General features: G+C 48.1%; 1 protein-coding gene across 4 annotated transcripts in view; it reads right to left on the bottom strand.

Annotated features, from left to right (window-relative positions):
- Nucleotides 1–16,834, bottom strand: part of ING4 (inhibitor of growth family member 4) — a 34,048-nt gene extending 17,214 nt beyond the window's left edge. The window contains exons 1-2 of one of the 4 annotated variants that reach the window (XM_045000720.1): nucleotides 16,741–16,799; nucleotides 5,472–5,590 (exon numbers count right to left, since the gene is read on the bottom strand). In XM_045000720.1, coding sequence (XP_044856655.1) covers nucleotides 5,472–5,538 — 67 coding nt within the window. In that variant the 5' untranslated portion in view covers nucleotides 5,539–5,590; nucleotides 16,741–16,799. Of the gene's footprint in view, nucleotides 1–5,471; nucleotides 5,591–6,939; nucleotides 7,182–16,740 lie in introns of those variants that run through there. The other 3 variants (XM_045000721.1, XM_045000712.1, XM_045000723.1) reach the window with 3 other exon arrangements.
- Between the last annotated feature and the right edge of the window lie 1,251 nt (nucleotides 16,835–18,085).

Genomic DNA, 18,085 nt, shown 5'->3' with positions numbered 1-18,085 from the left:
AGCAGGAAGCAAGTACACCCCTTTTGAGTTAATGACAGGCAAGACTATGAGAACCCCAAAAGTTTTGTTAACACCAAGCAGGCAAATGCCAGAATGGGTGCAGAAAAAAGTATGGGTGGCAAACTTGGTACAAACAACAGAAGAAATTTGGGCAGAAGAAAATCAGCATAGACAAAGAGAAGAGAAGAAGGGACAAATGGGGTATCAATGGAAAATAGGGGACAAGGTGATGCTTAGGGAATTGGTGACGAAAGGAAAGATGAAACCAAGATGGAGCAGACCATTCCCTGTTAGATCTGTAGCTAGCCCCATGGCGGTCTTAGTAGCCACACCAAAAGGAGATGTTTGGAGAGACACTGACCAAATTAGATTATTTCCATGCCCTGAAATGTACAGAAGTAGAAGAAATGATGCCAAGCAAAATATGGTCTCTTGACTTTTTGAAATACAAATAGATGTGTTAGGCACCAATAAAGCGCTTGTAAAATGGAGTGAGGGTAAGTGTTGCTGTGGGGTGACATATGACAGATAGGAACACCGGTTGCTTGGCTGTTGATAAATTCTGTAAGTACCCTGACAGGGTGGATAAAAATAAATGATTTTTTATTTAAATCAGTTTTTTTTTTGATAAAATGCTTTTTGAGGGAAAAACCTATCTAAAGATAGTTATAATTAAGATACATTATAGCTCAAAAAAATCTCATAATGGAATAGGGATTATATATTCTAATACTATAGTATGAGACAATATAGTCATGTAATGTTTAAGAAAAGTTTTGTAAATGAGTTCCAATAGTTCATGGATTATGGACCCAATCTTATGGGGTTCCAGGCGCTTCTGTAGAGATTATTTAGGTTACTCTTTCTATCTACCCAATGGGACTCAGTGCTCAATCTAGAAGAGAGCATCAGAGATGCTTAGGTTTGCGGTTCTCAAACTGTGGATTTGAGTCTCCAGAGACAATATGCTTGTTAACAGCAAAAATGTTTTAAAATAAAAAACAAACAATCAAACAGAGGTGAGAAATAACAGATCGCAACCCTATTGTCCCTCTGCAAATTTATGTACACAGAGTCAATCCCTTACCTCTCTCTAAAAGTGCAAAGTTTCAAAAAGTTCAATGAATAGAAGATTGTTGGGGGCGGAATAGATCTGGACAAGGAGAAGAGGTCTGGAGATAAATGTGAGATAAATTTTTTCTTACTTAATGCACATTACCAACCTCTACTTTCTCCTATCTTTCCTTTCCTCCCATGTTCCCAGTTTCCTGTATTCTTGCACATTGTCTCCTGTTTACCGAAACATGAGTCTCATATTCTTCAGCCTTATCCATAAAAATCACACACAGGTTCTCTCTATATTTACATCGCTATGTAGAGTACATATACTGTCCACCATCTAAGTACGTGTATAAACAGCAGTGTAGACAGTGAGGCACTGCATAGGCAAGTAAAGACACACCAAAACCTTAGGGCATATACCCTACTTGGCTCTCTACACACTCAAGCAGTGCCTCCCCATCTACACTGCAATTTTAATGTCATGCTGCCTCCATGCTGCCAGGAAAAGGCTCAAGTAGCAGGGAGACTGAGGCTGGGATAAGGCAACAGGAAAAGGCTCCAGCAGCTCCCTGCTGTCTGAGCCTTTCCCCGTTGCTTCCTCTCCTTGCTGGAGTCTTTTTCCCTATGGTAAGGAGAGGCGCCAGGAACAGGAAGATTTTGGAGCCTTTTCACAGCTCTTTCCCCCCGGTGGAGTCTTTTCTTGAGACGGGTAGCTAACACCACAGTACAGATGCAGCCAGCTTTTCACTGCACCCTGTAACTACAGATACCCTAATGCCATCACCATTGTAGACAAGACCACAGGCATTCACACAGCGCACTATGCTGATTTTCCCCTTGAAGAATACACAGACTTATCTGCCATTACCCTGAAAATCCCATTAAAAACTCAAACATTCATAGATATGCAGAGGGTTAGTGGGATTACTGATATTTATATAAAAACAAGTTACGATTCACAGCCATTAATATTTTTCATACTGCAAGCCTATGTAACTGCACAATGTTACTCTTCATCTTCCTTCCCTCTCTAACATTTGACTACCTACTTATTGTGTTTTATCTTACATTAGGACTTGTCTACACACAAGAATTCCATTAGTGTAGTAAAACCCATGCATCTTACATTGATTGCATGTGCCCGCATTGTTGTAGTTGCACTGTGGTAAGATACATTGCTTTTGGGCCTTATACTCATATAGCAGGGCCGTGTTGCATCAATTCCAGTATGGATAGACATGGCAGGCTTCCTTGCACTGCTCCTAGGCACGCTGCATTCTGAGTAATTTTTGCTCCAGATTGTGAGATACTTCCAGGAGGCCAGAGAAATTGTGGGAAAAGAGGCCTAATTCCTACAATCTTCTCACTGTATCCTGGAATTTAGGTGATGAAGTGCCATTTCTAAGCAACTCTGTCACAGTGATGGAGATAAACTGTGCTCCTGTCCATTACTGAGACTGAAAAGCAGGTCTTGGAATATCTGAAAGCATGTAATGTGGTACCCATGGTGACTGAGAATTTTTGAAATTGTTTGAGAAATTCAGAGAAGGACCCAGTAATTGAATCTGCACAGAACAACAAAATCTATTCTTTGATCAACTGCCTTTAGAGGGATGCTGCTATTTGCTCCAACCAACAAGCATTGATAACCTGGAGATTTAGGATAATGAAAGCTTCAAAACTTCAGACTGCATGAGGGCACTGATGAAGCAGGGCCAGAGACCAGAATGAGAGCACCTCTCAGCATGCACAAGTGAGTGACAACCACTGTTTGGAAGCTGGCCATCACCAATTGCTACCAATCAGTGCAAAAACCATTTCAGTGATGAAAGATCCACAGTTGGAGCTGTTAATGCAAAGTGTGAACAAGACTATTCAGCATTTGACACTGCATCATGTGATCAAGGTAGGTCATACAGGAACTCATTACTGTGTATGAAAAGATCCCAATTGTGATAGGGATCTACTGAAAGGACCTGTGTGCCCATTCTGTTTCCCCCTCACCAGCTCTTGCCATTCAAATACTCCATGGTTCTGTAGGCCTTGTTTGAAGACCCCAACAGTTCACCAGCATTAACACTGGATGGGTCAGGAAAAGTTCGTGATACCAGGATCTTCAGAAATTCAGCACTAGTCACAAAAATGTAACAAGAAGTTATCTTCCCCTACTGTACTCCAGACATGAATGAAGAAATGGAACCAACTTATTCTGGATGACTCAGCACCACCTTCTTGTTTCCCTGGCTTATAAAGGGAGCTACTGTAAATCCTGACGGGAACAGACAGACTAGTTAACTATACCCTAAGGCACTGTAGGATGGTTATAGAGCATGCATTTGGTAGGCTGAAGGGGAGGTGGAAAAGTCTGACACAGATAGACTGTTCTGCGACTCATCTTCCTTGTATTACTGCTGTATGTTGTTTTTACACATAATTTGAGACTAAAGGAGGAGTAATTGCTGACGATTGGACAGAAGAGGTGCAGAGGCTACCTGACAAATCTGAATAGCCCAAGGTGCAATCCACTGTTGGCAATGTTGCCAGCAGAAGTGCCATGGTCAAAAATGCTCTGTGCATACACTTTGAGAACAGGAGACAGCAACATATTATGTTTTGGTAGAATATATACTGAATTATACAATTAGGTGTATTGCAGAAGTGCCTACGGTCCCAAATGAGCAATTCGGGTGCCATTGTTCTAGGCACTGTACAAACACATAACAGAAAAATGGTGCCTGTCCTGAAATCTCTTCATCTTCTGTTTTTATACATTTTAATGCTATTAAATAAACCTTGGCATATGTGTTTTGAAACCAAGAACACCACTGCTGCTTTATTAAACAGTACAAATTTTATTAAACACAATCAGAACTTCAGCAACCATGCAAAGCATTCACAAACATATAACAAAATAATTTAAAGATCAAGTCTGTGACAGATAAGACATAGATTAAGTAGTTCTCCTTGTCCTGAGGATTGGATTAGTGGGAGAATGACTGGGACCATGTGGGGAAAGTGAAAAATATCCTCAGTCTCAATATTCTGAAGCACAAAGGTGCAGCTTTCCTGGGCAATGATGCTCTCCAGCAAAACAGCGTGCTTCCTTATTAGGGTGAGCATTTCTTCTTGCATCAGCCCACCCCACCATCTCTTTCGCTTTGCTTAGATCAGCTTCAAAGAACTGTCTTCTTGACCCACAATCTCTCAATTAATTGCTTATCTTAACACATCTAGGCCCTCTTTGTGGCTCGTTGGGACTCCACCTTAAGTTTTTTAAACTCTCTCTTTATATTGCTTACCTATGTGGCCCTCATTACCATAGTACAGTAACTCCTCACTTAAAGTCGTCCTGGTTAACGATGTTTCGTTGCTGATCAATTAAAGAACATGCTCGTTTAAAGTTGCGCAATGCTCCCTTAGAAGGTTGTTTGGCAATCACCTGCTTTGTCCACTGCTTGCAGGAAGAGCAGCCCATTGGAGCTAGCTGGTGGGGGCTTGGAACCAGAGTGGGCCAGAAGCGCCCCCATCAGCTCCCCTAAGTTCCCTATGCGGCAGCCACCCAGTAGGCTATCAACTGCTGGACAGTTCAGCTGTCCCTCCCCCAACTGCCCTGTGCTGCTTCTGCCCTCTGCCTTGGAGCTGCTCCTGGGAGCCTTCTGCTTGCTGTGCAAGGGGGGGAGGGGGAGAAGAGGGGTGCTAATGTCAGGTGTCCCCCTCACCCTGTTCCTGCCCCACACTCCTTTACCCCATCTCCACAGAGCAGGAGGGAGCTTGCTGGCAGCAGTTGCTGTCTCAACTTGCTGATCTACTTTAAAAGGCAGTGTACTTAGAGTGGGGTCAGCATACTTAAAGGGGCAATGCACGTCTCTCTCACACACAGGGTGTGTGTGTCTGTCTCTCTCTGCCATGCTATGTAGAGTGTGAGGCTACATTAACAACAACGTGTTAACCCTTGAGGGCTCAGCCGAGTGCTAGTTCATCATTTAGCAGTAAGGCATTCCCTGGGAAATACCCCACCCTCTGACTTCAGCACCTCATCCAAGCTTCACAATCATCATTGCTGTGTACAGTATTAAATTGTTTAAAACTTAGACTGTGTGTGTGTGTGTATATATATATATATATATATAGTCTTTTGTCTGGCGATAAAAATTTCCCTGGACCCTAACGCCAGCCCCCCCCCCCCCCCATTTACATTAATTCTTATGGGGAAATTGGATTCGCTTAACATCGTTTCACTTAAAGTAGCATTTTTCAGGAACATAACTACAACGTTAAGCGAGGAGTTACTGTATCTATATGCCTTACAATCATTAGTGGGCTTTATCTTCATAACACTTCTGTGAGGGAAGTATTATCCCTATTTTACAAATGGGGAACTGAAGCACAGAGTAGCTTTATCAACTTGCCAGGGTCACACAAGAAGTCTGTAGCTGATGCCGGTATCCTGGTCCTTTCTCTTGTGCTCCAATTCATAAAGCAGCAAGCATCAGTGGAACTTTCTAGTAAGGTATGTCTATTGCAGGTACTGTTCAAAGAAACAGAGATCAGTCAGTAATCATAGTGAATGCGTAGATATGGAAACTCAGCACTCCCAAAAAGAAAACATATCATTTCCCCTCCCCCAACCCCTCTTTTTTTTGGCCATTTTCACATTAGTTTACCATAGTTCCCCAACAATCTGGCCCCCAGAGCAAGATGGTAAGCAGTCTTTAAATGCTTCCTAGAAAAAGGATGTTTATCATTATGTCAATGCCAATCTTTACTTTAACAGTTTGATAGAGTGCGGGAAAATGATGCATTATATGGGACTTATTTAGAACTCCAGTTACACCATCGCAGGCAGTCCTGGCCTTGGAACACATGACTCTGATCCAGAGTCCCATAAGGCAAAAGAAGACATTATTCAAGAGGGCTAGAGGCAAGCCAGAGAGACTGCAAGGTTTTCTGCTGAGGTGGTTCTGCCAGATTTGCCGCTTCATAAATGAGAAAATGTATCCTAACATAGAATAGAAGGGATGGGGAAATGTGCACTGCCTAAATGTGCATACCAAATTAGAACACCTCTTGTCCCAGAAATTCTCTGATATGCCAGGAGACATGAAAAAAATCAGGATTAAAAATAAATAATCATCTCTGAAAACCTGTGATACACTGCACTAACAGGTTTAAGTGAGTTACTCTAATATGCTAACCAATAATGCCGATGAATCATTGAATCCCCTTTTTTTGCACAGAAGTACTGTAATTTTCCATGGACTTGCTATATTATACTGTTATGCAAGCAGTTAAAGCAAAGGCTCAAGACAGTGAATGACATTGCTTATGATGCTGTCTTAACATGATGTTTTAATATAACTGAAAAGATGCAATTATATTACTGTACTTTTAGCTACGTATGTATTGCTGGATGGCACAGAGGCTGGCAGATATTGTGTTCAAGCTTTGTGGTCTCAAAATCGCTTCTATAGTAATGTTACGACACATCATGGGCCATTTGTGCTGGAATTATTTTTTTGCTGCTGCTATTTATTTACCATTTTGTACCCAACCACATGGCTCAATGAGGGAAGAAAAAATGAAAGTGTCAGGAATTGAACAAGGGAGAGTGGTGGCAGGAGGAGATGGGTGTGTGTGTGTGGAGAAAGGAGGAGAGATTGGGGCAAGTAGTCTCAGCAGCATTTTGGAAGGTGTGGGATGGGGGTGGAGCAGAGCAATGAGGAGGAGAAATGGAGAGGTTTCCAAATGACATAGCTATATTTACCCACTTACAAAAGCAAAAGGTGGCAAAGCAAACCTTGGAGAAAGTCCACTCTCTCCCCTCCTCCCCCGCACACAAAAAAGCTACAATGATTATGTATTACAATAAAAACTTACTGGCTGAGGGCCCCTCATCTCCCTAGTATGCTGTCTCCGTTGTCGTCTGCGAGGCAGATGTATCCTAGTATCTGCATCTGGAGCAGGTCCTGACTGATGGCCTCCAGGACAATGCCATGAGTATCAAGCAGCTTCTGAGTAGACACGTCAGTGCTATCCTCCTATTGCTCTATCTCATCATGGCTATCAGCACTCTTCTGGGGAGCCTCCAGACAGGGTCAACACTGTTTGCGAGCAACCTAGGCTGAATGACGGGCAGGACGGATTTGATCTGAGAACTGCAAACCTAAGCATCTCTTCTAGACTGAGCACTGAGTCCATGCACCATGTCCCTAAAAGCAATTAAAACTCCTCATGGTTCCAGGCAGATGTGCAAAGCATAATGAACAAAGAAGGTTGGGTTTGGTTGGGAAAGCTTTTTCAAAAGTAGTCTATGAATGGGAATTGTACATTTGCCAGTGCTGTCTGAACAAGTGGGTGACTTCTAGCTGAGATGAGCTCAGAACATAAATGTTGAAAACTGACCAGAGGGGTCAAATCTGTTGTGACCATTGTAGAGTGAGACAGCAGCAGCAGAACTATTTGCCATGGAAGTGAAACAAGTCCCTGCAGCACTACACAGATTTAACTCCCACTGGTGCAGACTTCTTATAGACAGAAACAAGGGTAATTTCCATCAGTGGACATCTAGAGAAGCATGGGTTGGAGGAAATGTGTGTGTGTGTGAGTAGATGCACAGCAGTTCCCTCCAATATAAGGGCAATTTCACCAGTGGAACTTTCATGTGTACATAGGGCCTTGGATAATATGCTCTTCAGGGCAGGGATCATATCTTCTTATTGTACATGTTTGTACAGTGCCTAACACAATGAGGCCACAGTCCTTAAGGGTCCTTTGATTGCTACAAAAATCACATTCTTGTGCCATCCACTTGCCCGCCAAGATTATACTCATTTGCCACCCCCTACAAAATCTCTAACAGTCACTCGTCTCATGCATCCCAGTCAAAAAAAGTCACGTTCTCTGGCCTTCCTACCCCAAAAATCAAGCAAACGCAAACACAGCACACACAGACTGCCTCTACACAGAAGGGACTTGTTACACAGGCTCTTCTAAGAGTCTACATACGTATACACAAGCTCCTTTCCACAAAACAAGGCGCTCCTTCCCCCTCTCCCAGTCTTCTCTCTCCCAACCGTCACCCCAGACTCTTCCCTTCCCAAGTTCTCTCTCTGATCTCCCTCCTTTTTCCTCCCTCTCTCTTATTACCCACGGCTTCCTTAGTGTAGGGGAGGAGAAAGTGCTTCACTATGTAGCTTCCTCCTCCCATTACAGGATCTGATCGCTACAGCATAGCAGATTCAGCTTCTGCAATAGTGGAGGCAGGGGACAAAAAATGGTTTAGGTCAGTGGCTCTCAAACTTTTTTTTTACTGGTGACCTCTTTCACATAGCAAGCCTTTGAGTGCGACACTCCCCCTCCCCCCTTATAAATTAAAAACACCTTTTTATATATTTAACACCATTATAAATGCTGGAGGCAAAACGGGATTTGGGGTGGAGGTTGACAGCTCACAACCCCCCATATAATAACCTCGTGACTCCCTGAGGGGTCCCGACCCCCAGTTTGAAAACCCCTGGTTTAGGACATTAAATGGAGATAAGAAGCTGCAGGAGGACATGTTTTAGGGAAGTGGGGAGAAGCCTTTTCATTTTTAACTCCTCTGATACTGGACAGAGTTGAAGGAAGGGGACACAGACATCACCAGAGAGGAAGAAAGCTGAAGAGACATGTTTCTTCCTTTACCACCACCTCTGTTGCATCTACGTTTCCATGGAGTGTAGCTGCTTCACCACGATAAAGTTAGTTACTGGAGGACATGCTCAGTTCAAATGTGTCTGTCTGTGAATAGGCTCAGCGAAACTAGGGCATGCTCAGTACAGACACAACAGTCACATTTTTAAACAGCAAGCCTAGCATGCTCTGCAGAGTATAATACAAACTGCAAATGGAGATGTTTTACAGTTTTATAATTTTTTCAGTTTTCACAGGGACAGCAAGATGCGAGTCTCTGACCCTAGCACCATCCCCTCTGCTAAATTTTAAGTGCCTGCTGCAAACCACAAAGGTGTTAGAGCTGAAAAATATTTTTACAGTGGGGAGTGTTAGGCAACCCACATATTACACACACAAAACTGCATTAAAAGAACATGCAACCTTAATTCTGGCATTTCCTAACTTCTAGAAGCTTGGCTTTGAAACCTTAATGTTCTTATAAGAAGGTTTTTTAATGGGTAATTTCCTAAGTTTTTAAAAAAGTAAACTGAAAAAAACCCAACAAATTTCATCATGTGATATACTGACAGCCACATGGTTCACCAGCAGGGTTAAAACCTTTAAATCCACTGCACAGACCTCTAGCACCTGAGCTAAGCAGTAACTGACAGCAATAGTAGGTTGTTGTCCTCTACATGGATTGATGCAGATGGGGTACAAGACACTTTTCCAGTGGGTTTCACAGCAATTTGCTGACAGCAAACAAATGGCGTAAGACAGGAATGTTGGGTTCCAGTCCAGCTTCTGGAAAGTGTGCACTCTGGTGGTCACGGAGCCTTCTGTTCCTATGCCTTCCAACCGGTCCTTGTCTAGTCCTCTCTCTTCGTTCCAGGGCCAGTCAATCCTAGTCCTTTCCTCTGAGCTCCAGGTCTGAGTCCTAGTCCCTTGTAAAATCCGTTTCTTTCCCTCTTCACCACTCCACACTGGCTCCCAGTCTCTCTCCCTGGGCTCATGTAAACTCAGTTCTCCCACACATACCTTGGCTGAGCCTTCCCTTTCCCCAGTATCTTTGCCCATCTAATCTTAGTTCTCCCGCCATACCCTGGCTCCTCATGAGCTTTGTCTCTCCTGCCCCGGCTAATCTATAACCAGCTAATCCCAGTTGTCCTGTCAAATCTTCTCTCCCCAAGTCTGGTTCTTGTCCTGTCCGCTTTAAATTCAGGCAGCTTCCTTCTCCACACTGTCTGGGCGCAGCAGGGAGAGAATTGAGACCACAGGGGAGAGAGTCTCTCTGCTCTTAGTTCCAGTGCCACACTGGCCCACAGCAGCCAAGAGTGGCAATTGCAGGGAAGTGCTGTTTGGCCCCTGCATCCTCAAGCTAGAGCAGGGGTCTCAAACATGCGGCCCGCGCACGCGGAGCTCTTCCCTGCGGCCCGCGGAGCTCCCCAGGGCCGCCCAGAGGGGGGGGCAAAGGGGGCAATTTGCCCCGGGCCCCCAAGAGAAAAGCGGAGGCTCCCGCCTCCGCCCCTCTCCTGGAGCTCCGTCCAAGCGCCTGAGCCGGCCCCGGCGGCTCCCGCTTCCCCCCCCCCCCTTACCCGAGCGCGTCTCCGTCCGAGCCGGCCCCGGCGGCTCCCGCTTCTCCCCCCCCCCTTACCCGAGCGCGTCTCCGTCCGAGCGCCTGAGCCCCGCCCCGATCCGAGCCGCGTGGGGAGGGGGCGGGGCTGGGAGCTCTGGGCTGAGCGCTGCGCTCGGTGTGGAGCTCACAGCCCCGCCCCCTCACCACGCGGCTCTGAGCGGGACGAAGCTCAGGCGCTCGGACGGAGACGCGCTCGGGTAAGGGGGGGGGGAGAAGCGGGACCCGCCGGGGCCGGGCCGGGGGGGGGGGGGGGGGAGCGAGACCCGCCGGGGCCAGGCCGGGGGGGGGGAGGGAAGCGGGACCCGCCGGGGCCGGGCCGGGGGAAGGGAAGCGGGACCCGCCGGGGCCGGGCCGGGGAAGGGAAGCGGGACCCGCCGGGGCCGGGCCGGGGGGTGGGGGAGGGAAGCGAGACCGGCCGGGGCCGGGGTGGGAAGCGGGACCGGCCGGGGTGGGGAACAGAGGGACCCGCCGCCGCCGCCGAAGTGCAGCCCGGTCTTCGGCAGCGGGGGGCCCCTTCCGTTCCGGGACCCGCCGCCTAAGTGCCCCAAAGACCCGCGGCGGGGACCCCCCCCGCCGCAGGTCTTCGGGGCACTTTGGCGGCGGGTCCCGGAACGGAAGGGCCCCCCGCCGCCGAAGACCCCGGGCCCCCGGAATCCTCTGGGCGGCCCTGGAGCTCCCCCAGTTACTTCCTGTCACCGCCAAACTCCCCTCACCCCCGCCCCCCTCCCCGAGTTATTTTCTGTGCCTAAGCTCCCCGCGCGCTGCTCCCCAATGTTTGGGGCCGGGTCTCTCCCCTGGCCCCACCTGCCACCCCCACGCACCTCCCCCCAGTGTCTCCCGGCCCCCACTTGCTGCCCCCTCACCGCCCGGGAGCCTGCCCGGGAGCTCACGCTGACTCCACTCCTCTGCTATGCCGGCTTCCGGCATCACCTGCTGCCGCAGGGTCCTAGAGCCCCCCTTCACTAGGGCCAGGGCAGGCTGCCCTTCCCCTACCCTTCTGCCCTAGTCCTGAGACTCTCCAATGCCCCGAGCCTCTCCAATGCCTCAAACCCCTCACCCCCACAGCCCTCACCCCTGCACCCCCTCCTATCCCCAAACTCCGTCCCAAAGCCTGCATCCCCATCCCCTGCCGCAGCCTGGAGCCTGCACCGAGCACAGAGCCTGCACTCCAGACCCCCTCCCCCACCCAAACTCCAGCCCAGGGCCTGTACTCCAAACCCCCTCCCCCACCCAAACTCCCTCCCAGAGGCTTAGGCAGTAAATCTAAGTGCATGTTTTGTCCTTTGAGTGAGGTGCATTACTGAGTGTATATATTTATTAAAACAGCTTGGAAATGACTTCGTCAAAAAAAAGAACACTCATGGATGAAAAGAGTTTTCCAAGACAAATGGGAGAATTTATATTTTTTCACAGAGGTAAAAGATAAAATTCAATGCCTTATTTGTCAGCAAACGATTGCTGTTCCCAAGGAGTATAACGTGCGTCGGCACTATGGCACGATGCACCGTGAAAAATATGATGCATTCACCAGAAAAATCCGAGAGGAAAAAGTTCAGCAACTTAAAGCAGCATTTGCCAAGCAAAGAAATTTATTTTCAGGGATTAACAAGTCTAGCGAAGATTCAGTAAGAGCAAGTTTTGTGATAAGCGAAATGATAGCTAAATCATCGCGACCTTTTACAGAAGGCTTATTCATAAAAGAATGTCTTATGAAGGCCAGTGAAATTTTATGTCCTGATAGGAAGAAAGTTTTTGAAGGCATAAGCTTGTCTGCAAATACAGTTGCCTGCAGGATAACGGATTTAGCTGATAATGTGCAAAAACAATTGATTCAAATGGCAAAAGACTTTGAAGCATTTTCAATTGCTCTTGATGAGAGTACAGATATATCAGATACCGCACAGTGTGCAGTGTTCATTAGAGGTGTGGACTGCAATTTGAATATAACTGAAGAATTGCTAGACTTAATGCCACTGAAGGGTACCACAACGGGACGTGACATATTTCAAGGATTGGAAGAGTGCATTGAAAAAGCTGCGCTGCCATGGAACAAACTCGTATCTTTGGCTACGGACGGTGCGCCATCAATGTGCTCTGAAAACATTGGTGTGGTTGGATTATTGAAGACCAAACTGAACAGCCTCAATATACCAGGAATTAGCTTCACCAGTATACATTGTATTTTGCACAAAGAAGCCCTGAGTAGTAAAAGTCTACAAATGAAAGAAGTTATGGATGTAGTTGTTAAAACTGTTAATTTTATACGTGCACGAGGGCTGAACCACAGACAGTTCACTTCTTTTCTAGCAAGTATGGACAGTGAATATGGGGAACTTCTGTATCACACTCAAGTTAGATGGCTGAGTCGTGGAAATGTTTTGAAGCGTTTTTTTGCACTTAAAGAGGAGATTGATTCCTTCATGAAAATGAAAAACAAGGAGGTTCCACAGCTTGCTGATTCCACTTTTATCTGCAACCTTGCTTTTCTAACAGATGTAACTGATCACCTGAATGCACTGAACTTGAAACTTCAGGGTAGAAAACAGGTGATAACACAGATGTATGACAGTATTAAGTCATTCAAAGTCAAGCTTACTTTATGGGGGAAACAGCTGACTGCTGGCAATTTGGTCCATTTCTCAACTCTGAATTCCTTAGGAAAAGTTGAACCCAAATCCTTGAAAGAATATGCAGAGATCATTTCTAACTTACACCAACAGTTTGATGTGCGGTTTAAAGATTTCAAGGCACTTGAACCACATTTTCAACTTTTTTCCACACCATTTGCTGTTGAAATTGACAATGTTGCAGAGGAAATGCAGATGGAGTTAGTGGAGCTTCAGTGTGACACGATTTTGAAGCAGAAGTATACAGATGTTGGAATTCCAGAATTCTACAGGTTTCTTTCACAAGAAAGATTTCCCATGTTATTCTCTGCTTCTGCAAGGATAATGGCAATGTTTGGAAGTACATATATATGTGAACAGTTTTTCTCTTCCATGAAGATTAACAAATCTGTGTTAAGGTCAAGGCTCACTGATGAACATTTGCAAGCAACACTGAGATTGGTTTCGTCTCAGGATATCAAACCTAATATTGATGCTCTGGTTGATGCAAAACGCTGCCAGCTAAGTGGCCAAAAATGAAATGACTGTCAAAATTAGCACTGACGTTTCACATTACAGTTAAAGAAGTTAATAAAAAAGTTAATAAATTGACTTTTAATAGCATACTATATTTTAATACTATACTACTATATTACTCTTCATTTTTCTTTCTGCCTACCTCCAGGCGCTTCCCGCCGCCAAGCCACCAAACAGCTGTTGGTGGCGCTTAGCACTTTCCAGGAGGGAGGGGGGAGGAGCGGGGAGCCGCGCGCTTAGGGGAGGAGGTGGAGAAGAGACAGGGCAGGGGCGGGGCCTCATGGAAGGGGTGGATTGGGGGTGGGGCCAGGGGCAGCAAGGGGGCGTGTCAGTGATGCGGCCCTCGGGCCAATGCACTAGTCCTCATGCGGCCCTCGGGGTCATTTGAGTTTGAGACCCCTGAGCTAGAGCATACTCAGTACTGAAAGAATTTTCAGAGAATTTAGCTGTTAAGTTCCAACAAGTTTATAGTGAGCATGTTCAAACAGATTTTCCCCCCAAAAAACTTGTAACTTGGCCATATAGTAACTCCTCACTTAAAGTCGTCCCGGTTATTGTCGTTTTGTTGTTACGTTGCTGATCAATTAGGGAACATGCTCGTTTAAAGTTGTGCAATGCTCCCTTCTAACGTCGTTTGGCAGCCGCCTGCTTTGTCCACTGCTTGCAGGAAGAGCAGCCCGTTGCAGCTAGCTGGTGGGGGCTTGGAACCAGGGTGGACCGGCAGTTCCCCAATCAGCTCCCCGCTCCCCTAAGTTCCCTGTGCAGCAGCCGCTCAGCAGGCTATCAATTGCCCGCAGTTCAGCTGTCCCTCCCCCCACTGCCATGTGCTGCTCCTGCCCTCTGCCTTGGAGCTGCTCCCTGAGACTCCTGCTTTCTGTGTGCACGGGGGGGGAAGAGGAGGAAGAGGGGGGCTAATGCCAAGGTGTTCCCCCTCCCCCCTGCTTACCCCATCTTTCATAGACCAGGGAGGACACAGGACATGGCTCAGGATGGAGGGAGCTTGCTGGCAGCAGCTGCAGTCTCAGCAAGCTGATCTAATTAACAAGGCAGTGTACTTAAAGAGTAGGGTCAGCGTACTTAAAGGGGAAATGCACATCTCTCTCTCTCTCACACACACACACACACACACACACGGTGTCTCTCTGTCTGTGATGTTGTCTCCCTTCCCTCTATTCCTGCTGCCTTGTAGAGTGTGAGAGTTAACCTTGGGGGCTCAGCCAATTATAGTTCATCATTTAGCAGTAAGGTATTCCCTGGGAAATATCCCACCCTCTGACTCCTCCACCTCAACCAAGTTTCACAATCATCATCACTGTGTACCAGTATTAAATTGTTTGTTTAAAACTGTGTGTGTGTGTAGTCTTTTGTCTGGTGAAAAAAATTTCCCTGGAACCTAACCCCTTCATTTACATTAATTCTTATGGGGAAACTAGATTCGCTTAACATTGTTTCGCTTAAAGTCGCATTTTTCAGGAACATAACTACAACGTTAAGTGAGGAGTTACTGTATTTGGGTGAATTTTCTCCAGGATGGCAAAAGGCACAATCCTGACAACAAAGGCAACTTCCCTGCCAAATTTAAAGTCCCTACCCTAACACATGCTAGCACTTTCTAAATAATAGTTTGCTAACATATCTTTTTTAAATATGGCAAACATTTTCTCCTAGACTTGTTCTCTGAAGTAACTGAACTACTTTGGCTGAAATTTAAAAAAAAAATAGCTCACAAGACTTTCCCTCCCAAAATGGATCCAGTTTGGTAAAGTTATAAGCAACTGAAAGTGAGGGTCTTATAATGAGGAGTATCAGGCAATCTTAAAAAATGGTGCTACCAGCTTCACCTATAAAATTACCACTTTCTCTATAACAGAAAACAAGCAAGGAAAATTTTAAAACATCTATGCAAATAAAAATAACCAGATATAACAAACACCATACAAATATAAGAAAAAATCATAAATATAGTGGAATTTAGCTCACCACCACCCTCTCCACCCATATTCTAAAGAGAAAAACACTGAAAACCGTCCACTCTCCTTTATTGCTTTTGAGGGGTGGGGGGGAGTGGAGAAAAATATGCTTTTTGTCAATTATAGGAGATAGAACTTGAAATCTAACTACTTTCTCTCTTCTTTACTCAAACCATCACTAAAGTCACAGACAACAACAAAAAATTCATGGGAGCCCATGGCCTGTCCCTGACTTTTACTAAAAATATCCATGACAAAATGGGAAGCTCAGCTGCAGGGTCTGCACATCACCCCCAGCAGCCAGGCACCTGTGAGGGCCCACTCGGAGCTCCAGGAGCTCCCACCGCCAGGTGGCAGGGGTACCCCGCAGCTCCCAGCCGCTGCGGACTGAAGTCAAGGAGGTTGCTGGAAATCAGAGATTCCATGACTTCTGAAACCTCCATGAAAGAATCATATCCGTAACCATCACCCACACCGATGCCAGCTGTATGGCTGCCAGCTCTTGCAGGAGCCTGGCACAAACAATCTGCTTTCTGAACATAACAGCAGCCATACTGGGTCAGACCAATGGTCCATCTAGCCCAGTATCCCGTCTTCTGACAGGGGCTGGTGCCAGCCACTTCAGAATGAAGACACCAGGCAATCATCGAGTGTCCACTCCCACTCATAGGTTTAGGGACACCCAGAGCATGAGTTGCATCCCCAACCATCTTGGCTAATAGTCACTGGCCTGTCCTCCATGAAATTATCTAGGTTTTTTTTTTAAACGTTATAGTCTCTTAGCCTACACAACAGCCTGTAGCAACAAGTTCCACAGGTTGGCTGTGCAGTATGGGGCAGGGGGAACAAAGCTAAAAAAACACACCCTTCCCCCGACATATAAACCGCGATGAAAGGAGAGGTCAGCAGGGAAAGGATGCAGACGAGAAGGTGCAGAAGAGGAAGCAGTCCCACCCCCACCCCCAGGCAGGATCTGGCGCCGAGGGCAGGTGTGCGGGACTGACCCAAGCCACGTCGAGCCGGGCTCCAGAGACCGCAGGAACCGCGAACAGCTCCGCCACGCCAGGAGCGCGGGGAAGGGGCCACAGCGCCGGCGCCGCGCTTTAGTCCCCGTCCCCGCCGCGCACTGGGGCTAGTCGGGCTCGGTCCGCGCCACCGCGCCCTGGGCGGGACTTGGAGCCGAGCCCCGGAAGCCCGCGCGCCGCTTCGCCCCGCGCCAAGAGCAGCCCCAGGCAGCGACCCTCCCGGCAGCCGCTACCCCCGCCCCGGCTCTTACTATCCAGGTAGTGCTCCAGGTACATCCCCGCCGCCATCTTGGGCCTCAAAGACAGACACTTCCGGCCGGGGCCGGAAACCGGTAACTTCTGCCCTTCCGTCCGACAGGCGTCACTTCCTCCCCTACTCGAAAGTGCTTCCGGGGAGAACGGGGCCGCTTCCGGCGGCGCGAGGCGCCGCTTTGAATTATTGCTTGTTCCTGGCGCCGCATCGGCGCGCGGCTGGGCTCTCAGAGCCCGGCGGGGGGCGGTAACGGCGCACGCTGACGCACGCGCCCGTCAGAGCGACGCGGGGGCGGGGCGGGCTCCGCGCCGCAGGCCTGGGGGGGCCGCGGGCGGTCAGACCCCGAGGCGAGTCCCGGGGCGGAGGAGGCCGCAGGAGCGCTCGGCCGAGCCGCGCAGAAGAGCAGCCGGTGACCGGCTTGTGCTGGGTCCGAGGGGCCGAGGCGGGTGCGAGGCGGAGGCGGGGGCGGGGGCGGGTAGCAACCCTGGGAGTTAATGTAAAGACTTGTGGGGACCTGGGCCCCACCCCGGGGCGGAGAAGCGGGTGTTTACATGGCCCCGTCCCTGGCCTGCGGCTGCGCTGCCCGGCCCTTTCCCGGCGCGAGGCCCTGTCCAGCCAGCGGGGAAGGTGCTAACGGCGGGAACGAAGCGGGGAATTCAGCCCAGGCTGGCCCGGTCTCCAGTCACACTCAGAAACAAGCGTGAGCGGGTCGGGATTCGTCTCAGCCCCTCCCAGGCTCCGGGGGGGGGCGGGGCAGTTTTCATCGGACTAAAGAGCCCTGGCCACACTGGGGAAGAGAGTGGGACTCTCCCCCTCCTACTTCCGGCGGGAGCGCTCACAGAAGTGTCGGGGACCCTGGCAGCGCACAGGGAGAGGAAAGCGCAGGTCCGAGAGTAGAGGGTGGGGGCTGCTTTCCTGGCTTCAGCAGTGAGCACTATCCCCAGGGTGGGACAGGTGCCACATTGTGACCCTGGCTCATGCCCTCCAGGAGCAATGTAGCTACTTGGTTCAGACAGTGGATGATTCAGTCATTGGCTCTTAATCAATGGTTTGATCTGAGGATGAATAGGGATTTAGCATTAATACAGGAAATGGATTGAATGGAGCCATTACCTTGTGGGGGGGGGGGGTGAGAGAGGAGGCCAGACAATAAGATACCAACTGACATAGCCTAGCTATCAATGCAGCCCAGCCAGACCCTGAGGCAGCCTGGGGGCTTTTGCTTACCTTTTTGCAGGCCACATGTTTTGGCTGCTCCAGATGTACTTTACTCCAGGCACAAGTTCTCTGCACTCACATCTTTGAGGTCTGTCTCTTAGATAGAAATTTGAAATTATTCCCCA

Source organism: Mauremys mutica, chromosome 1 (genome assembly GCF_020497125.1).
Source record: "Mauremys mutica isolate MM-2020 ecotype Southern chromosome 1, ASM2049712v1, whole genome shotgun sequence".
In the NCBI taxonomy this organism is placed as follows: Eukaryota; Metazoa; Chordata; order Testudines; family Geoemydidae; genus Mauremys; species Mauremys mutica.
The sequence above is the reverse complement of the archived record's forward strand: the minus strand, read 5'-3'. Positions and strand labels throughout refer to the sequence as shown.